This window comes from Tenrec ecaudatus, chromosome 10 (genome assembly GCF_050624435.1).
Source record: "Tenrec ecaudatus isolate mTenEca1 chromosome 10, mTenEca1.hap1, whole genome shotgun sequence".
Lineage (NCBI taxonomy): Eukaryota > Metazoa > Chordata > Mammalia > Afrosoricida > Tenrecidae > Tenrec > Tenrec ecaudatus.
Window position 1 is genome coordinate 113,247,179 of NC_134539.1, and position 19,390 is coordinate 113,266,568.

The 19,390-nt window shown below is 48.8% G+C and overlaps 1 protein-coding gene across 1 annotated transcript in view; it reads left to right on the forward strand.

Annotated features, from left to right (window-relative positions):
* The first annotated feature begins 518 nt into the window (after positions 1-518).
* Positions 519-19,390, forward strand: part of BLTP2 (bridge-like lipid transfer protein family member 2) — a 30,661-nt gene continuing 11,789 nt past the window's right edge. Inside the window, exons 1-26 of the mRNA XM_075561331.1 lie at positions 519-640; positions 1,491-1,620; positions 2,165-2,214; positions 2,481-2,628; positions 2,782-2,900; positions 3,135-3,195; positions 3,750-3,939; positions 4,414-4,537; positions 4,706-4,830; positions 5,073-5,140; positions 5,243-5,388; positions 6,034-6,152; positions 6,262-6,425; positions 6,605-6,863; positions 7,394-7,599; positions 9,820-10,912; positions 11,301-11,492; positions 11,630-11,832; positions 11,970-12,088; positions 12,216-12,436; positions 12,725-12,915; positions 13,122-13,221; positions 13,581-13,783; positions 14,267-14,561; positions 16,953-17,110; positions 17,351-17,557. Coding sequence (XP_075417446.1) covers positions 573-640; positions 1,491-1,620; positions 2,165-2,214; positions 2,481-2,628; positions 2,782-2,900; positions 3,135-3,195; positions 3,750-3,939; positions 4,414-4,537; positions 4,706-4,830; positions 5,073-5,140; positions 5,243-5,388; positions 6,034-6,152; positions 6,262-6,425; positions 6,605-6,863; positions 7,394-7,599; positions 9,820-10,912; positions 11,301-11,492; positions 11,630-11,832; positions 11,970-12,088; positions 12,216-12,436; positions 12,725-12,915; positions 13,122-13,221; positions 13,581-13,783; positions 14,267-14,561; positions 16,953-17,110; positions 17,351-17,557 — 4,959 coding nt within the window. The 5' untranslated portion in view covers positions 519-572. The remainder of the gene's footprint in view (positions 641-1,490; positions 1,621-2,164; positions 2,215-2,480; positions 2,629-2,781; positions 2,901-3,134; positions 3,196-3,749; positions 3,940-4,413; positions 4,538-4,705; positions 4,831-5,072; positions 5,141-5,242; positions 5,389-6,033; positions 6,153-6,261; positions 6,426-6,604; positions 6,864-7,393; positions 7,600-9,819; positions 10,913-11,300; positions 11,493-11,629; positions 11,833-11,969; positions 12,089-12,215; positions 12,437-12,724; positions 12,916-13,121; positions 13,222-13,580; positions 13,784-14,266; positions 14,562-16,952; positions 17,111-17,350; positions 17,558-19,390) is intronic.

Below are 19,390 nucleotides of genomic sequence, written 5' to 3' on the forward strand. Positions count from 1 at the left end.
GGAGCGGCGGGCGGGTTCGAACCTGACCTGGCAGTTAGCCCAGTGCCCAACCCACAGCGCCGCCGGGGCTGCGGATAATTCCGAGGAGTCCTCCGTGCACAGGCCCAAAGAGGTGCGGGCCGACTCTAACTTCCGGGAAACAAGTGTTTGGAAGTGGAACCGTGCGCCGAAAGCAGCCAACCGGCGTCCTCTCCATAGAGCCCACGGCGCAAGCCGGGCTGCGCACCCCGGCGAGCTCGGGGCTCGTCAGGGCCGAGCAGCGCAGCGAAGCCCTCGCGGGCGCGACGTGCGTGTCCGCGGGGCCGCGCCCTCCGGGCCGCGCCCCTCCCCGCACTTCGCGCACGCAGCCGGTCGGCCCTGCGGCTGGCGGCCCCGGCCGGGCGGGGGAGGAGCAGCCGGCTGGCTGGCTGGCAGCGGGGGGCGGGGCGTGCGCGCGCCGACGCCTCGCGCGGCGCCGACCCTGCGCGTGCGGCTGGTCGGCCCGCGGCGGCGCAGCGCTCGGCCGGCGTTGGGGGGGTGGGGGGCCGGCTAGGTGGGGGCGGGGGCCGGAGCCTGGCCGGGCCGGGGCCGCAATGCTTGTGTTCTTCTTTGCACTGCTGACCTTGCTGCTGGCGGCACTGGGCGCCCTCTTCCTAGGCCGGTGAGGGGCTCCCGGCCCCGGCGGAGGGGGAGGGCGAGGGAGGGAGAAGAGCGCCTGAGGAGGGGGCTGGAGGGAGGCGCGCGGGCGGGGCAGGGGGGCAGTGGGGACGGCGCGCCGGAGGCGGAGGAGAGGGACCAAAGAGGGGGCGCGCGGCGAGGGGAGAGGTCGGGCGGGGGCGCGAGGCCCGGCTGCCGGAGGGCGGCCCGGTCGTGGGGGGAGACTGAGGGAGCGGGCGGGCCCTGAGGCGACGGCGGGGCTGGGAGGCGACGAGACGAGCGTGTGTGTGAGTGAGGAGGCGTCGCGACCCGAGGGTCTCGCGTTCTCCCGCCACACACCTCCGAGTGCCCCCTTGTCCGGGCGCGGGGGGCACCTGCAGCCCCGCCCGGGCCACGGGAGTCGGAGGTCTCGTTGGCCGAGGCACGGCGCCGATTGGGTCAGCCTGGGCTGACCCCGCAGTGGCAGCGCCTTCGGCGGACACCTGTCCGGGGGCGGGGCGGGGGTCCGAGCCCTGGGGGCCGGGGTGGGCCGCTCGGGCCCGGCTGCTCGTCTGGGTTTCCGTTGGGCCCCCCTTCTCAGCCTCTGGGGTTGCCTGGGTGTGCGGGGACTGCGTTCCTCGCCTCCTTCCCAGTGTGGGTTCCTAGGGTGGGAGGGAGGGGAGGTGTCACTCGGGCGGCAGGCCCTCCTCCTCAGAGTGGGCGACTGCGTGGGACAGATGCTCCTGGAGACCGGAGAGCTGTGTAGGAGATGCAGCTGCAGGACGCGGCCTCTGCGAGGGCTTCTGACCCAGCCAGGGGTGGGGGACGCCCTACTTGGGAGAGGGTCCCCGGAACTCACAGGGATTTCTCTGCAGGTGGCTCTTGGTCCGGTTGGCCACCAAGTGGTGTCAGCGGAAGCTGCAGGTGGAGCTGAAGATCGGCTCCTTTAGCTTTTTAGAGATCCAGAATGTCAGTCTTAAGTTTCTGCAGCACCAGCAAACGGTGGTAAGTCCCAGAGAACCCGCTGCCTAGGTGTGTGAGCTTCGTCTTGCTGGATTTCAATTTGAATTTCCTCTTAAAAAAAATAAATCAAATCCTGGGTGGTTTTCCTCCGTAACTATGGCCTTGCTATCACTTTTCCAAAGTGATCTTAAGAGAGAACGTGGGAGTAGGGGATTGACGTAATTTGGTCGGTGAAAAATGCTTCAAGGGTACAGAGTAGAGTGTTTGGGCGACATGAGAAAGATACACAAGAAAAACACACATACACAAAGGTAACATGGAAGAGCTTTCCCTTCTCATTTATAGAGGGAAACAGGACACCATTCCCAGCACGAGAAATACTAAGCAAGTTTCCACTAATAATCTTGTTGAGGAGCCAGATAGTAAGTGTTGAGAAGAGAACGCAGTGAAAATGGACGAGGGTGTATTTTGTGGAGGGAATCGTGCTTTCTCCTCTCCTATGACCCACAGCCTTTCCTAGCTTGTCTCACACTTCTCCTGGCTTTCCTGGCACCTCGTATATTAAGCCTGTCTCACGCTGTTTTAGGAAATCGATAGCCTGCGGGTTTCCAGCAAACTTCTTAACCATGATCTGCCGTGAGTACCCTGTGCCCTCATGTACGTTCTTGGGGCTTATTTGGGGCCTGGGGGTTTGCAGAATGGGATTCTTCGGCAGAAACTTTACAGCCTAAGGAGGGAGTTTTATTCTTGCTCAAGTCTCCCTGTTAGCCTGGTGATAAGAAAACTGGTGAGATGGATGTTGTCAGACACTACGTTTCCAGGGAGGATGGGGTGCAGGGTGAGGGGGAGGGGACTGTTTTGGAAGGGAGATCTGGTGGCAGTGAGGTCTTTCCTCTGGGCAGACACTACGTGGCCTTGTGTTTTGGGGAAGTGCGCATCAGAACCGACCTGCAGAAGGTTTCTGGCCTGTCTGCCTCATTCTCCCAGAGCACTGGGGTGGATCAGAAGGAGCTGCCTCTCAACCTATCCTTACTGAAGATCTTCTGCCAGGTGAGACTTCTTGTTCCACTTTTCTGGACTGTAGGAAGTGGCCAGTTTGTGGGTGGATTTGTCCATTAATTTTAGGGTACTTCCTGCTCTTTCTCAGCTGGAAAGGGAGGTGGTACCGTGACATTTATTATAGTTCCCTGTTTGCTTCTCCAGCTATTCTCCATTCATGTAGAGACTATAAACATCATGGTCCTCAAGGTGGCTACCTCTGAGTCCTTGTGGCATATTCAAATCACTGGAAGCAGCCTTCTTTTGGATAGTGATGGGAAAAGGTAAGCACTTGATAGAAGAGGTAGTTTCATTCTGGCCTTAGGATTACTTCAGGATGGGTGGGTGTCAGGACTGCTGTATCAAGGTATCGAGTTCTCCTTCTGTGTGATTTTAAGAAGAGGCTAAGCTTAAGCACTTCTGCTTGCCTTGGCCCTCCCCTCCCATCTGGAGGAGCTTGGTTAGAGGTAAATGGTTAAGAAAGGAACCAAGTCCTCTAATCTTTTATCCTTTCTCAGGCTAGACTGTAAGATGAGCCTAAATAAGATCAACAGCAAAGTTCTAAAGAGTGGCCAGCTGGTGAGTATGCCATGGTTGTTCAGATATCCCATCCCCTCCTGAGCGTAAGAAAGGCCAGGGGCTTACGTCATAGTGACCGTGTCCTGACAGGGATCACGTTTTGTCCCAAACCGCTCAAATCCTTAGACACATACCTTAGAGCAGTGGTTCTCAACCTGTGTGTCGAGACTCCTGTGAAAGGGTCGCCTAAGACCATCGGAAAACACATACCCTATATACTCGTGTATAAACCAACCCAAGTATCAGCCGAGGCACCTAATTTTATCACAAAAAGTGCATTAAGATGTGCTGAAAAACTCAGCTTATACTAAATACTTCACAATGTACAATTACATATTGTTTTCTGATTATGTTCAATTTGTAACAATGGAAATATATCCTGCATATCAGATATTTACATTACGATTCATAACAGTAGCAAAATTACAGTTATGAAGTAGCAGCAAAAATATTTATATGGTTGGGGGGAGTCACCACAACATGAGGAACTGTATTAAAGGGTCGCGGCCTTAGGAAAGTTGAGAACCACTACCTTAGAGGCTTCTCCCTTACAGGAGGATACCTGCCTAGCGGAGCTCTCACTTACTCTGAACCTGTGCCTAGAGGTGGGCATCAGCAGTCGGCAGCTGAAGGCTATCACTGTTGGAGTGTGGACACACCATGCTGAACTGCACGAAGGCCTCTTTCATAGTCAGCTCCTGCGCCAGGGATCAAGCCTGGTGCTCAAACCTGCCCCTTGTCCAGGTAAAACCTAATCCGTGAGCTTCTTGGCTGCCCTATTATCAGGGTTTATTTGGGGAGTGTAAACAATAGTGGTCTCGTGACTTGTTTCAGTGTGAGTTGTTCGTTACTGTGGTCTTTGACCATAGAGGAAATAGGGCACTTGATTGTAGTAAGTGAAGAAGTTAACATTTTAGTGGGAACCTATTATTAATTCATATCTTTTTAATATACTCTTGCTGAATTCTCAGCATTTTACAGCAGAGGAGACATAGACAAAATCAGTAATAAGTAGTAAAAATGGAGTTTAAATTATTTAGCCCTAAAGTCTATATCCTTTCCATTGGCCAAACCTGCTTCCCAGTCCTACATTTTTTTGTGTCCGGGGAAGAAAGACATTAAGTACTTGAATCTCTGGGATATTTGACTTGTGTCCTTTCTAAGCTTGGGCATTTGGGGAGCATTTAGGATTGATGACTCCCATATTCATCTTTTCAGAGGTGGCAGAAGACTTGGCAGAGCCGACTCTGCCTGGCCTATACTTCCTTCAGCAACTCCCGGAACAGGTCAAGGTGAAGATGGAGGGCATCAGTGTGGTGCTGTCAATGAATAGTCAAAAGAGGTGAGGTCTCTCCTGACACAGAAATTTGGCGAGTGGTACTGGATACTGGGGTCTGCATAACCAGCCTCATTGCACTGGGCTTGCCTCTGGGGAGAAAAGGAGTCGGAAGCCCATCTGAAGGGTCTAGCATTCCATACCTTTCTGAACCCAAACCTAACTCTGGTCCAGGCACCTGAATTGGACGCTGAAGTTGCTGCATTTTCTGTACCACCGTGATGAAGATCAGCTGCCTCTTCGAAGCTTTACTGCAAACTCTGATATGGCACAGATGAGCATTGAACTCCTGCTGGAAGGTTCATGGGTGGGGATACTGGTACTGAGAGAGAGAGAGGACCAGGCATTCTCTGCCCCCAGGCCCCGAATGATCTTATTTTAATATCAGTTTAATTAGTGAGGAAGGGGAGGAAGGAATATATCGAGAGAAAATAGCCCCTACTCACAAGTGTTCGTGAGTCTCCTGACCTACCTCTGACCTGTCCTCCTTTGACCTTTTGGCTTCCTTGTATTTTCTGAGTTATCTTCTGGCCTCTTGCAGATGGGCTGTTGCTGTCTCAGAGCCGCCAGCGCATCGTCTGCCTCAACTCCTTCAAAGCTAGTGTCCAGGTATGATGACCGTGAACCCAAAAATCACATCTCGTGCCTTCTCCCTACATCTTTGCATTGTGAGTTCATCGTTCAAAGCCCAAGCCCACATTTCTGTTTCAGGTGACTACCATTGACCTCTCGGCCTCCATGGTTTTGAACACCTGTATCATTCACTACCGGCACCAGGAATTCTCTCACTGGCTGAACATGTTAGCACTAGAAACCCAAGCATCTAGTTCGCCTGTTCTTGAGTATAAGAAAAAAAGGTCAGTGTAATCCTTTGCAGCCATCTTCTCACCAGGAACTTCTCTGGATTCTTTTGGCCCAAAGTAGCATCTTGTTTAAAATATGTTTGAGTGATCTCCCTAAACCTCAGTCTCAATAGCAACCCAGTTTTTTATACCTTCCCCAGAAGACGGCTCTCTGCTGTCAAGATGATGTCCTCTTCATTTTTGTGACCTCAGTGCCCCGCACGACACAGCCATTTGTTAAACTGAGCAAAATGAAAATAACCGTCTTGTCTGCCTTAGCTTCTAAGGTCAGGTCAGCTTTGTGTAGTGCATGACTGTGTCCTACGTAGAACGTACAGGTGAGTGGTTTGGAAGTGCCACTCCTACGTTTTATTGGGTTGAATCACATGACACTGCTGCTGCTGAACCATTTTTGACTAGTGGAAAATGGCACTGTTACGTGGCTCAACCTAGTATCTTGCTGGATTTCCTATCACGTTGTTTTTGCAAGTAGCATTGAGCTGATGGGTTCATTTTACTTTCTAGTTGCTTCCCATCCCGAGACTCACTGTGACACTCTATAAATTCTTCTCTTGAGTTTTGAGAGAGCCAGGGATCTGTCCCGTGACAGCCAGCTGCCAGCCTTTGCTAATGGAACCATGATGTCTTTTCTCTGTGCAGAACCTTCCCTCAAATTCTGGCACCCGTCATCTTCAGTACCTCCATCTCTAACGTCATCGTTTCCATCCAGCTTGGAGATACGCCACCATTTGCCTTGGGATTCAATTCCATTGCTCTGGGTACGGCCTGGGATAGAAAAGAAATAGAGTCTGTCCGCTAGCGGAACTAGACCCTGCTGATGGTCACAGTGGCCTTGCAGCACTTACCTTTCCCACCCTCTCTGTTCAGATTACCAGCACTTGAGACCCCAGAGCATCCATCAGCGGACCGTCCTGACTGTGGACCACCTCTGCTGGCGTGTGGGCAGTGACTCTCACATTCAGCGGGCACCCCACCCGCCCAATATGCATGTTTGGGGTGAAGCACTTGTCTTAGACTCCTTCACACTGCAGGTAGGTGAGGAAGCTTTGGTGAACAGTTTCCTTACGTTGCCATGCTTCATTGGGAGCACTGGGCACGCTGTTGGCAGCTGGTGATGTGTTCGTTTTTTCAGTGTGGGGAAAATGGGTACGTGGAGTTTCATCAGAACTGCGTGTCTGCGTGCTTCTGACGGAGTCTGCTTCCTCTGCAGGGTAGTTATAACCAGCCTCTGGGGGTGTCCAATACCCAGTCGGACACCCTCTTTCTCGATTGCACCATCCGAGGATTGCAGGTGGAAGCATCGGAAACCTGTGCCACATGTCTCTCTCGGATCTTATCCTTGATGGGCCTACAAGCTGGAAAGTCAGCTGTCTCTAGGGAATCTTCCTTTGGGGAATCTATGTCCTTACTCTGGAAGGTAGACTTGAAGGTGGAGGACATGAATTTGTTCACTCTTTCGGCTCTGGTTGGTAAGTGGGGAGCTAGTCACTGGAGTGGGCAGTTTGTAACCTCAGCAGCTTATGTTGGTTTGGTCGGCACCTTCTCATATAGTAAAGCTCATTGTCTGCAGATTGTCTAAACTGGAGGCTGTCAGTGCAGGTAGATCTTGTGTAACTGTTGGGGCTTCTTGGTATTCCTTAAGAGTTGATGAAAGGCAAAGTATTAGGCAAGATCGATAAGCAAATACTTAGTGTGATCAAGAGAAGGAGATCATGTCCTTTCTCGTTTATTTTCACGTGTGTGTGTAGTTATAGAGAGTAGCTGATTATCTCTATGCATTTTGTAGGTATTTTTTTAAAGGGGACTTCTCTGGCCTTGCCAGATTTCGTTAGGTGAAGTAGGGAAAAGGAAAGTGTTCCTAAAACATGAAGGAACGAGCGTAGGGCAGCGTGGGGAAAAAGATCATTGGATGAAGGGTAAATAATAAAGGAGGGCAAGGAAGGACTGCAGTTGCCACTTGAGAGGTGGGACCAAGACTGCTGTGGTTTCTGGATGCTAGGTGCTTCTGAGGTCCGCCTGGACACGCTGACCGTCCTGGGCAGTGCGGAGACGTCCACCGTGGGCATTCAAGGGCTTGTGCTTGCCTTGGTGAAGTCGGTCACAGAGAAGATGCAGCCCTGTTGCAAAGCTCCCGACATCCCCACTCCTGTGCTCAGCCTCTCCATGCTCTCCGTCACCTATCACAGCAGCATCCGCTCTCTGGAGGTACCGTGTCCGTGGGAGGAGGGGGCAGACTGGTTTCCACCAAGACAGCATTTCTCTGTCCTTTGACTTTTGTGAACCTCATCTTGTGAGAAGTAAGATATGTGGTGGTCTTTTTTTTTCTTCTGTACCTTTTAATTTATTTTTTGGTATCTCTTTAACTTAAGAAAATTTAAATCCATACAAAACTATAGAGAGAATATATGAGCCTTGATGTGTCTATAATCAGCTTCAATAATTACCCACTCTTGACCAATTTGTTTCGGCTCTTCCCTGACCAATCTCTACCCCCAGTTCTATGATTATTCTGAAACAGATACGAGACATAAACTAAGTCTTTCAGTATATAATCCTGGGGTGGTGGAGGTGCCATAAAAGACTTGTAAGGAAAAAGAGGACCTGATGCAAAGGGCTTAAGTGGAGAGTAAATGCTTTGAAAATGATGAAGGCAAAGAATGTACAGATGTGCTTTGCACAATTGATGTATGTATATGTATGGATTGTGATAAAAGTTGTATGAGCCCCTCAGAAAATGATTTAAAAGAAAAAACTAAAAGAACTATAGCCAGGTATTTCTTAAAAACAACAACAAAATCTTTTTTTAAATTCTGACAATTAAGTATTGGCAGAGTGGGTTGTGCCTTGGGCTCCTAACTGCAAAGTCAGTAGCTCTCTGTAAAGCTTGACAGCCTAGAAAGCCCAAGGGGCAGTTCTGTGCTGTCCTACAGGGTCACTGTGAGTTGGAATTGACTTGATGGCATGGGTTTTGGTGTAGGTAATAGGATATTTGTCCTTTCTGCAGTCTTCATGGCGTTAATGATGTTCATCACGTCTTCTCACCATTAAGGTGGCGTTTTGATGAAGCGCTCAGCTTACTGACGGGCTGGAGAGGAACTGGGAGTCTGAGGAGTTGGCAGGGCTGAGGGGCTTTCTAACGTTGGAGCATCAGATGGATGTGGGACTCTCAGGAGGAGGGTGGAGTGGCTTCCTGTTTGTTAGGTCTCACTTTCCTTTGGGAAGGGAACAGTTTCCTTTATAGAGGTTGGAGCTCGAATCTTTCCAACTTGGAATTTTAATTCTCTCTGTCCGCTTGGCTGTTGAGAACTGACTTTATTTTTCAGGCTGGCAAGCCCATTCCCTTCTTTGAGGCGTAGTTTCACAGAAGTGCTGTATTGACTTTGTGATCGGCACTTGTCATACTGCCTTTGGAGAATTACTTCACAAAACAATCCATGCGTGAAATGTTTCAAATTAATTACTACAGTGAGTAGTGTACAGTGTAGCTGATAGGAAAGGAGACCTCATTCAAATGATTAGGTACCAAAGCATTAGAGCACATAGCTCCTCCTCTCAGATCATAGAGTTCAGGAAGAAAACTTGAAAAATGTGACTAAGGGAACAATACAACTTTCCTCAGGTCCTAAATGCTTCCCGCCCCCCACCCCCACTATCATGACCCCAATTCTACCTTACAAATCTGGCTAGACCAGAGGATGGACACTGGTACAGATGGGAACTGGAAACACAGGGAATCCAAGACAGATGATCCCTTCAGGACCAGTGGTGTGAGTGGTGATACCAGGAGGGTGGGGTAGAAAGGGGGAACCGATTACAGGGATGTACATATAACCTCCGCCGTGGGGGACAGACAACAGAAAAGTGGGTGAAGGGAGATATCAGACAGTGTAAGATATGACAAAATAATAATTTATAAATTATCAAAGGTTCATGGGGGAGCGGGAAGGGAGGGGGGGAAATGAGCTGATGCCAGGGGTTTACGTGGAGAGCAAATATTTTGAGAATGATGAGGGTAATGAATGTACAAATGTGCTTTACACAATTGATGTATGTATGTATGGTGACAAAAGTTGTATGAGCCCCCAATAAAATGATTAAAAACAAAAAATGTGACTAAGGGAATGATTACTTTAGAGCAGCCGTGACCCTTTCGTACAGTTCTTCATGTGAGGTGACCCCCTAGCCACAAAATTATTTTTATTGATACTTCATCACTCTAACTTTGCTACTGTTATCAATCAGGCAACCCCTGTGAAAGGGTCTGTGGACCCCCAAAGGGGTCGTGACCCACAGGTTGAGAACTGATTTAGATATTTAGGAAAGCTTTTTTGATTAAGGCATGCCATGTGTATTATTAATCCCTGATATCTTGACTGAGGTGTGGCATATGGTAACTGACAGATACTTCTCTCTTGTTCCCTAAAGGTTCAGTGTGGCACGGGGCTGACTGTACTCTGGAGCCCACCAGATCACATGTACCTGTACCAACATGTCCTGGCCATCATGCAGTGCCGAGACCTGTTACGGCCAACTCCGTTCCTTGAGACTGTTCTACCTCGCGCACTCGAGAGTCCAGAGAGCACATGTGAGCCAGAATGCCATTCCGTGGCGCCGTCCCCTCCAAGGCGGCCACTGAATCTGACACTAGAGGTGAGCACAGCCAAGCTGACAGCTTTTGTGGCCGAGGACAAGTTCATTACTCTGGCAGCCGAGAGTGTGTCCTTGAACCGGCATGGGGGCTCCCTGCAGGCTTATTGCCCAGAACTGGCTGCTGGCTTTGATGGCAATAGTATCTTCAACTTCAAGGAGGTGGAGGTACAGCTGCTCCCGGAGCTCGAGGAGATGATCCTCCACCGGAACCCCTTCCCTGCACTGAAGACACTCCGGAACTGTGTTTGGTTCCTCTCCTTGGGCTCAGTCTCAGTCGAGTTTCCTTATCAATATGACTTCTCTCGGACTCTGGATGAGGCCGTGGGTGTTCAGAAATGGCTGAAAGGCTTGCATCGAAGGACTGCTGCTCGGGCCTCACCTAGCCCTGCCCTACTCCCACCGGATCTGCTCCTGAAAGTTCAGCACTTTTCATGGGTCTTCCTGGATGACATTTTTGAGGTGAAACTTCGTGACAACTATGAACTGATGAAGGATGAAAGCAAGGAAAGCGCCAAAAGGCTGCAGCTGCTTGATGCCAAAGTGGCTGCCCTTCGGAAGCAGCATGGGGAGTTACTACCTGCCCGAAAAATTGAGGAGCTCTATGCTTCTCTGGAGCGCAAAAACATTGAAATCTACATCCAGCGGTCCCGTCGCCTCTATGGCAACACACCTATGCGCCGGGCACTGCTCACTTGGAGCCTGGCAGGACTAGAGCTGGTGGCCCTGGCAGATGCCTCCTTCCACGGGCCTGAGCGTGTGCTCGAGCAGGTTCGAGAGCTTGATCCAGGCAGCCCTTTCACTGCGGAGGGAGTAGATCTGGTTATTCAGTGGTGTCGCATGCTCAAGTGCAATGTCAAGAACTTTCTGGGTGAGTAGTTCTTTCTTTGTTTGCTGAGCCTGGTGGTTGAAAGGAGCTCTCTGCTCTGAGATAAGCTAGATTGTACTGGAAGCTGTAGCTGTTGTAAGTTGCTATTTTTTTGTTCCTGAATTTCACCCTGAAACTGCTTGGCTAACATGGAGCGAGCACCAAATAACAGTTCTCTGTAGATCAAGTCTGGCTCTTGGCTAGGTGCTACGCTTCTCACTTGGCTTCAGGAGTTTTGTGCTTGTTCTCAGCTTTGCTGCCAACTGCTAACCCTTGTTCTTTCAGTTAACTTTTTAAAAGAGAGTTGACTGAAAGGTGTGGCAAGGGGAAAACCATGCTGAGCATGCTGAGGCAGCCCCCAGAATAGGAGTGTGTGTCCTCCCTGTCACAGTTCGGATCAGAGACTATCCCCGGTACTTGTTTGAGATCCGTGACTGGCGGCTGATGGGTCGACTTGTGGGCACTGAGCAAAGTGGTCAGCCTTGCTCCCGTCGACGTCAGATCCTGCACTTGGGACTTCCGTGGGGCAATGTGACCGTGGAAAGGAACATGCCCCCGCTCAAGTTCTACCATGACTTCCACTGTGAGTAGAGGACAGGTGGTTTGAGGGGATTTGGGATGGTTTTGGGGGGCGATGAGCTGAGGTGCTTCTCTGGGAGTGAAGGAGGAAGCGAGGGCTGGATTTGATAACAAGCTAAAGTTTTTGTCCCTCTACCCCAGCGGAAATCTTCCAGTACACGGTAGTATGGGGCCCTTGCTGGGATCCAGCCTGGACACTGATTGGCCAATCTGTGGATCTCTTGACCAAGCCCTCAGCTGACCCCAGCCCCCCTTTGCCCTGGTGGGATAAGAGCCGTCTTCTGTTCCACGGTGACTGGCACATGGACATTGAGCAGGCGAACCTGCACCAGCTGGCTACTGAGGTGAGGGGTCCTGAAGAGTCTTTTACAAGTGGGGGTGGCCCTGGTACTGCAGATAGGAAACGAGAGAAAGGTAGTGACTTAGGGGATGAAGATGGTCCTCGTTCCCCATCTCATGCAATTCTTGCGGGTGGCTACAGGATCCATACAACACAACTGAAAATATGCACTGGGAGTGGAGTCACCTGTCTTTTCATTGGAAACCTGGCCAGTTTGTGTTCAAGGGTGACTTGGATGTCAACGTAAGAACAGCCTCCAAGTGAGTAGAGCGGTGGTGGGTGGCGCCTCAACAGGGTAGGGGAACTAAGGGTGGAGGGAGAGGGGAACAGCTGAGGGGGGAGGTAACCGACCAGGGCACTGAGGGCTGGGGCTCCATTGTGAGGCAGGTATGACGACTGCTGCTTCCTTCACCTGCCTGACCTCTGCATGACACTGGACCTGCAGTGGCTGTGCCATGGGAACCCCCATGATCACCATGGCGTCACTCTGCGGGCCCCAGAGTTCCTTCCTGAGGTGCCCTTGGGCCAGTTCCATGACTCCTACCGGGCCTTCCGCTCTGAGAACCTAAATCTCTCCATCAAGATGGATCTGACTCGGCACAGCGGGAGTAAGGCTTGGGCTTGGGAATGGGGAGGGGAGGCTGGGCTGGGCCCTGGAGAATTCAGCCTGATCTTTTGGGAAGAGGATGGGACAAGGAAAGAAGGGCTTGGGATAGGCTTTTGTGGGGGAAATAGGGGTAGGACTTTGAGGGCTGGTAAAAGCAAAGGGGACTTTTCGGACACAGTGTGAAGCTCGGTGAGGTGCAAGTGTTTGAAACCTCTGAAGTCTGAAGCTAGGGAGGATTCAATTTTATAGTTTGCCCACAGCTAGGAAATACCTATGCTTTCCTTTGCAGCAATAGCTCAGCCCCGAATTCTGCTATATAGCAGTACGCTGCGATGGATGCAAAACTTTTGGGCGACTTGGACTAGCGTCACAAGGCCTATCTGCAGGGGAAAGCTCTTCAACAACCTGAAACCCAGCAAGAAGAAGCTCGGCCAGCACTATAAGCAGCTCTCCTATACTGCACTCTTTCCCCAGCTGCAGGTCAGCCTCTGATACCCCTACTGGAATTTCAGTTGTGTTCCCCTTCCCTTTTTTTAATCTGTCTATTTTCTAGACTGGTGCTGGACCTGTCACCATCCAGCCTGGCAGTCTTGCTCCCATCCCTTCAGCCTCTCATACCATCTGTGGTCATATATTCCCTCCTCTCATGCTCTCCTTCCGTTGGGGTTGTGCTCTCTTGCTGCCAGGTACATTACTGGGCTTCATTTGCCCAGCAGCGAGGCATCCAGATTGAGTGCAGCCAGGGCCATGTCTTCACTCGAGGCACTCAGCGGCTTATACCGCAAGGTAAGGTTGACATTCTTTTTATTTCTCCTAGACCTGGGATCGGAAAACTGCGGCTCTCAAGCCATACGTGGCTCTTTTGGTACATGCACATGACTTTGAAGTAAAGCCAAAAAAATTTTAAAGGGCATTATTCAGATAATGTGATTTCATTTGTTAGTAAAAATATATTATGGCTCTCAAATTTTTAGATTGCTATGAGGGACAGGATTGGCTCTTTTGTCTCAAAAGTTTGCTGACCCCTGTCCTAGACTAAGCCCTTGCCCTTTTTCCCTTTCCCAGTTCCATTTCCCCCCTCCTCTGTTGTGTCCCACACCATTGTCCGGTGCCAGTCTGCATGGGTTCTGTGTCTCCTTTTTCAGCGGGAACAGTGATGCGGCGTCTCATCTCTGACTGGAGTGTCACCCAGATGGTGAGTGACCTCAGTCAGGTGACCGTTCACTTGATGGCTTCACCAACTGAAGAGAATCCTGATCATTGCCTTGATCCCTTGATAACAAAGACCCACCTGCTGAGCCTGTCCTCTCTCACCTACCAACGCTACAGTAATCCAACGACTGAGGAGGTACCACCTGAGACTCTCGCGCCTTAGTTCACACCAGTAGATTTCAGGTTGTGGGTGGGGTTTCTAATGGTATTCCAGGCGAGCAGGAGCATATTCCTCTGCAGTGCCCTCACTTGGGCTCACTGTTGTGTCAGCATCGCTTGCTTTGAAACGTCTTTCCTTCCTCTTTCTAAAGAGAGTCTCTTGCCCTTCCGGAAACAGTAGAACATGTTTTTCCTTGTACATTATTTGATGCTGTCTTTCTTTTTTTATATGCTGTCCTTATTTTCCAGTTAGGAAAGAATTTTAAGTTGAAATTCTCCTAGTCCATTTAAAATACAGTGGGTATAGTTAGAATGTAATTTAATGAACAAGCTAAGCCATTTAGCTTTTCTTTCTTCAGCATCTCCCTGTCTCTGTCAGAACAGCTTCTTTTGTCTCTGGGGTTCTGGAGCAATGGTGGGAATGTCCATGTCCCCCTGATGCCCTCTTCATGTTTCATAGGAGCTCTTGACTCGAGATGGGGATCCTGCCTTTCACACACATCAGCTGCACCTGGTCGACTTACGCGCTTCGTGGACAACCACCAATCGGGACATTGCCTTTGGCTTGTATGATGGCTATAAAAAGGCAGCTGTACTCAAGCGTAATCTCTCTACTGAGGCCCTGAAGGGGTTAAGGATTGATCCCCAGATGTCAGCCAAAAAGCCTAAGCGGGGTGTCTCGACCAGTGTCCCAGCACCGCCTCGTGTCAACACTCCGAGTTTTAGTGGACAGTCTGATAAAGGATCCTCAGGAGGTCAGCTGAGAGGCTTGGGACCCAGAGTCAGGGTTAGAACATGGATAAGACAGGAACTAGAAGATTGGAAACCTTATTGCTTCCATAGCAATGAAGCTCTTTTTCCATATAAGAATAACTAAGACTTACATAGTAATGATGTGGAGCCTTAACGGCTCTGGTTCTACAGTCAGGAAAAGAGGATCGGGAAGGATAGGGCTACGTCAGGGTGAGTAGGGGAGAGGCAAAATATTAGAGGAGGATTTTATGTTTCAAAGAATAAGTCACCAAATATCTACTTAACTATTCATTCCTAGATAACTTGGTTTATTCATTCACTCACACATTCATTCTTTTTTAGCTTTGTTGAAGGCTTATAATGTAGCATACATAGAGTCATTGGGAATACAGGGGTGAATAAGTCATAGTCACTAGACTTGTAGGGGAGCTCAGAGACTTGGGTGAGGAAGAGGGGTAATTTACAATTTTATTGTGAATAGGTTCTGAAGAAGGTTCGGGGATGCTGTGGGAGCCATATTTAAATTAGTGTAGAGAAGTCCAGGAAGGCTTCACAGAGATAATTGAGGTGAGTTTAGAAAGACGAGTAAGAGTTCAACAGGTAAAAAGGGGACATTTGAGGAAGAGAGAGCAACACAGAGTTTAGGGGGAGAGTTGGAGAACCAGATGAAAAATGATATATAATACAAAATAAATAAAAGACTTATGGGAGTTGTTTCCAACTGGAGTACAGAAGGGAATGCTAACCGGAAGGAACTTGAGGAAGGAGCATTTGCTGGACCTTGAAGCTGTGGTATTCTTTCAGTATGTGCACATGGGAGGAAGGGCATCCAGAGAGCGCGAGTAGGATTGGAGAAGGGTACTGTATTGAAGACAGCAGAAACAGTTTTGGTTTTAAGTTTATTTTATTGGCCTGGAGAATAACTAAAAGAAAGTCTGGAAAGAAAAGCTGGAGGTAGAGTTTCAGTAGGCCTTCCTCCAGGATTAAAGAGTTGTGGGGTCTCAGTAGGCAGTGGTTTTTAAATAGGGATGTGTCATCAGTAAGAGCTTTACTTTTTAGGGAGATAAATCTGGCAGTGGCGTGTAGGAGGACTGGGGAGAGGAAGAGACCGGAGGTGGGGAGACAAGTCAGGAAACTACTGGTGCTAGCAACGGGAGGCGATGAGGACTTGCTCCAGGGAGAGGACGTGGGAATGTTGGTGAGCGTGATGGGAACATTGGAGTGCATATAGACTAGGAGACTTGGCAACTGATGGGAAGGGGTCAAACGGGAAAAAAGGATAACGATGAGCCAGTCATAGAACAAGGTTCAGCCAGGAGATTAAACTGGTTTGGTGAAAGGCTGAGTTTAGATGTGCACACGCTGAGTTTGTAGTGCTAATGGGTTATGTAGGTAATATCTAACAGTTGAAAATCAGGATCTAAAAGCTTATGGTCAGAGATGGAGAGTTGAGAGTGTCAGAATAGCACTCAGAATTAACGTAGTTGGAGCAATACTAATTGCTTACCGTATCAGGTGCTCTGCTAAATACTTGCATGTGTTGTTCTACTAAATTTTCATAACAACCCAGTGAGAGATTATTTTACAGATGAGGAAACCGATACAGGGGTTAAAGCAAGCGGCTCAAGATCACTATCCAGTATGTGCCAGGGACAGGCTTATGACACGGGCAGAGTTTCTAATTCTGGTGTCCGTGTTCTTGATCATAGTTAGAAGACCAAAGATCAACTTTAGGAGATAACATATTTTAAGAATTGAGAGAAAGTAGATGGTCTACAGCAGTTCCCAACTTGTGGGTTGCGACCCCTTTGGGGTGGAACAGCCCTTTCACACACGATTCATAACAGTAGCAAAATTACAGTTATGAAGTAGCAACAAAAATAATTTTATGGTGGGGCGTCACCACAGCATGAGAAACCATTGAAGGGTCGTGGCCTTAGGAAGGTGGAGAACCACTGCTCTCGAAGGATAGTCGGGGGAAGCAGCAAAGCCAGGATATTGTGGCACTGATGTGAAGGAAGTGGCTTTAAAGAGTTGGAATAGAATCTCAAAAGGAGCAAACAAGGGGGGGGGGAAAGATCCTGGAGTAATCCAGAAGTGATTATATGAACCTAAGAGAAAAATTTACCTAGCATTTCTGAGTTTCTGCTGGGAACGTTATTTTTATTAAACTTGGTGTTTAAGAACGAGGGGAGAAATGAAAGAGAAGTACTTATTTTGCCTGTATGGGTCTTATTTAAGGGGCAGGGTGCGCTAGGGTAGAATTGCAGTTTGAGGAGGATATGGTTTAACCCTTTCCTAGCCAGAGGAATTGCAGGCAGCTCTGTTTGGGCCTGGATGTGTTCATTTCCCTTTGAGACTGTGGTCCCTCCTGCTTCCTGTCTTTCTGCCAGGAGCCTATATGTTGCAGAAGTTGATTGAGGAGACAGATAGGTTTGTGGTATTCACAGAAGAGGAGTCAGGTGTGAGTGACCAGCTGTGTGGCATTGCTGCCTGCCAGACGGATGACATATACAACCGAAACTGCCTCATTGAGTTGGTCAACTGCCAGGTACATTTCTCTTCACTAGTGTACCCCAACACTAGGCTAAGTCATAATCATATTCACCTTTAATTAGAATGAGTGGGCTAGAACTCCACCACTACATACTAACCCCCCACTCTCTAAGAAAGATTTCTCCCAGTAGGCAGGTCATGAGTGATCACTCATTTAACACCCAGTAGAAATCACTTAGAGCCTCCTTTTCTGGGGGCCTGATGATGACACACTCTGCTTCTGTCTCTGGCACAGATGGTTCTCCGTGGAGCAGAGACAGAAGGCTGTGTTATTGTGTCAGCTGCCAAAGCTCAGCTACTGCAGTGCCAACATCACCCAGCCTGGTACGGTGACACACTGAAGCAAAAGACGTCCTGGACTTGCTTGTTGGATGGCATGCAGTACTTTGCCACCACTGAAAGCAGCCCCACGGAGCAAGATGGCCGGCAGCTTTGGTTAGAGGTTAGTTGCCAGGGCTGGGAAAACTCAAAGGATGAGTCATACTAGATTTTTTGTTTGTGTGTGTATTATTATTTTTTAATCATTTTATTAGGGGCTCATACAACTCTTATCATAATCCATATATACATCAATTGTATAAAGCACATTTGTACATTCATTGCCCTCATCATTCTCAGAACATTTGCTCTCCACTTAAGCCCCTAGAATCAGCTCCTCATTTTTACCTTCCCTCCCTGCTCCCCCCCTCCCTCATGAACCCTTCATAATTTACAAATTATTTTTTTGTCTTATCTTGCCCTGTCCGGCGTCTCCCTTCACCTACTTTTCTATTGTCCGTCCCCCAGGAAGGAGGTTATATGTACATCCTTGTAATAGGTTCCCCCTTTCCAGCCCACCCTCCCTCCACCCTCTCAGTATCACCACTCACACCACTGGTCCTGAAGGGATCATCTGCCTTGGATTCCCTGTGTTTCCAGTTCCTATCTGTACTAGTGTACATCCTCTGGTCTAGCCAGATTTATAAGGTAGAATTGGGATGATAGTGGGCGGGGGAGGAGGCATTTAGGAACTAGAGGAAAGTTGTATGTTTTATCGTTGCTACATCACACCCTGACTGCCTCATCTCCCCGAGACCCTTCTGTAAAGGGATGTCCAGTGGCGTACAAATGGGCTTTGGGTCTCTACTCTGCACTTGCCCCTCAATCACAGTGATATGATTTTTTGTTCTGATGATGTCTGATATCTGATCCCTTCGACACCTCATGATCGCACAGGCTGGTGTGCTTCTTCCATGTGAGCTTTGTTGGTTCTGAGCTAGGTGGTCGCTTATTTATCTTTAAGCCTTTAAGACCCCATATGCTATATCTTTTGATAGCCGGGCACCATCAGCTTTCTTCACCATATTTTCTTATGCACTCATTTGTCTTCAGCAATTATATCAGAGAGGTGAGCACACAATAATATGATTCTTTTGTTCTTTGATGCCTGATAACTGATCCCTTCACGCAGGCTGCTGTGTTTTTCCATGTGGGCGTTTGTTGCTTCTGAGCTAGATGGCAGCTTGTTTATCTGCAAGCCTTTAAGACCCCAGACACTATCTCTTTTGATAGCCAGACACCATCAGCTTTCTTCACCACATTTGCTTATGCACCCCGTATGTTTTCTTTTAATTCTCATGCTGTTCGTATTCACTATGAAAGGGACTCTCATTTCCCAGCACACTAGATAAAATGAGTTAGAGCTTCTCTACTTTTGTGAAAGATTGCCAATCCTTAATAGTATATCAGTTAATCAGCAGGAAGCACCGCCTAGCAGAAAACAGGTAGCGGCAGCAAGTCTAGGAATTTTAGATAAGCTCTCTTCTCTCTCTCCTTTCTCTGACTTCTCATAGGAAGGTAGTTGACTTGGTTGTTTCTGCAAGGCTCTGAACTTTAAAAGAAAGAGTCCTTGTTGAAAAATCAGGTTATGTGAGTTTTAATGCCAGCTTGGCCATTATCCTAGCGGTATGTATGCCTTGGGAAAGTTAGCTTTTTTTTTTTAATGGAGGGTTTTTTTTTGTGTGTTTTTTTTCCATCATTTTATTGAGGGCTTTTACAGCTCTTATAACATTCCACACATCAATTATTAAGCTTATTTGTACATATCTTGCCATCATAATTTCCAAGACATTTTCTGCTTGAGCCCTTGATATGAGCTCCTCTTTTTTCCCCTTACCTTCCTGTATCCTTGATCAATTATATATTGTTATTTCATATCTTACACTGTCCTTTGTCGCCCTTCACACACATTTCCGCGTATATATCCAACCTTGTGGTGGGGTTCCCCTTTTCTCAC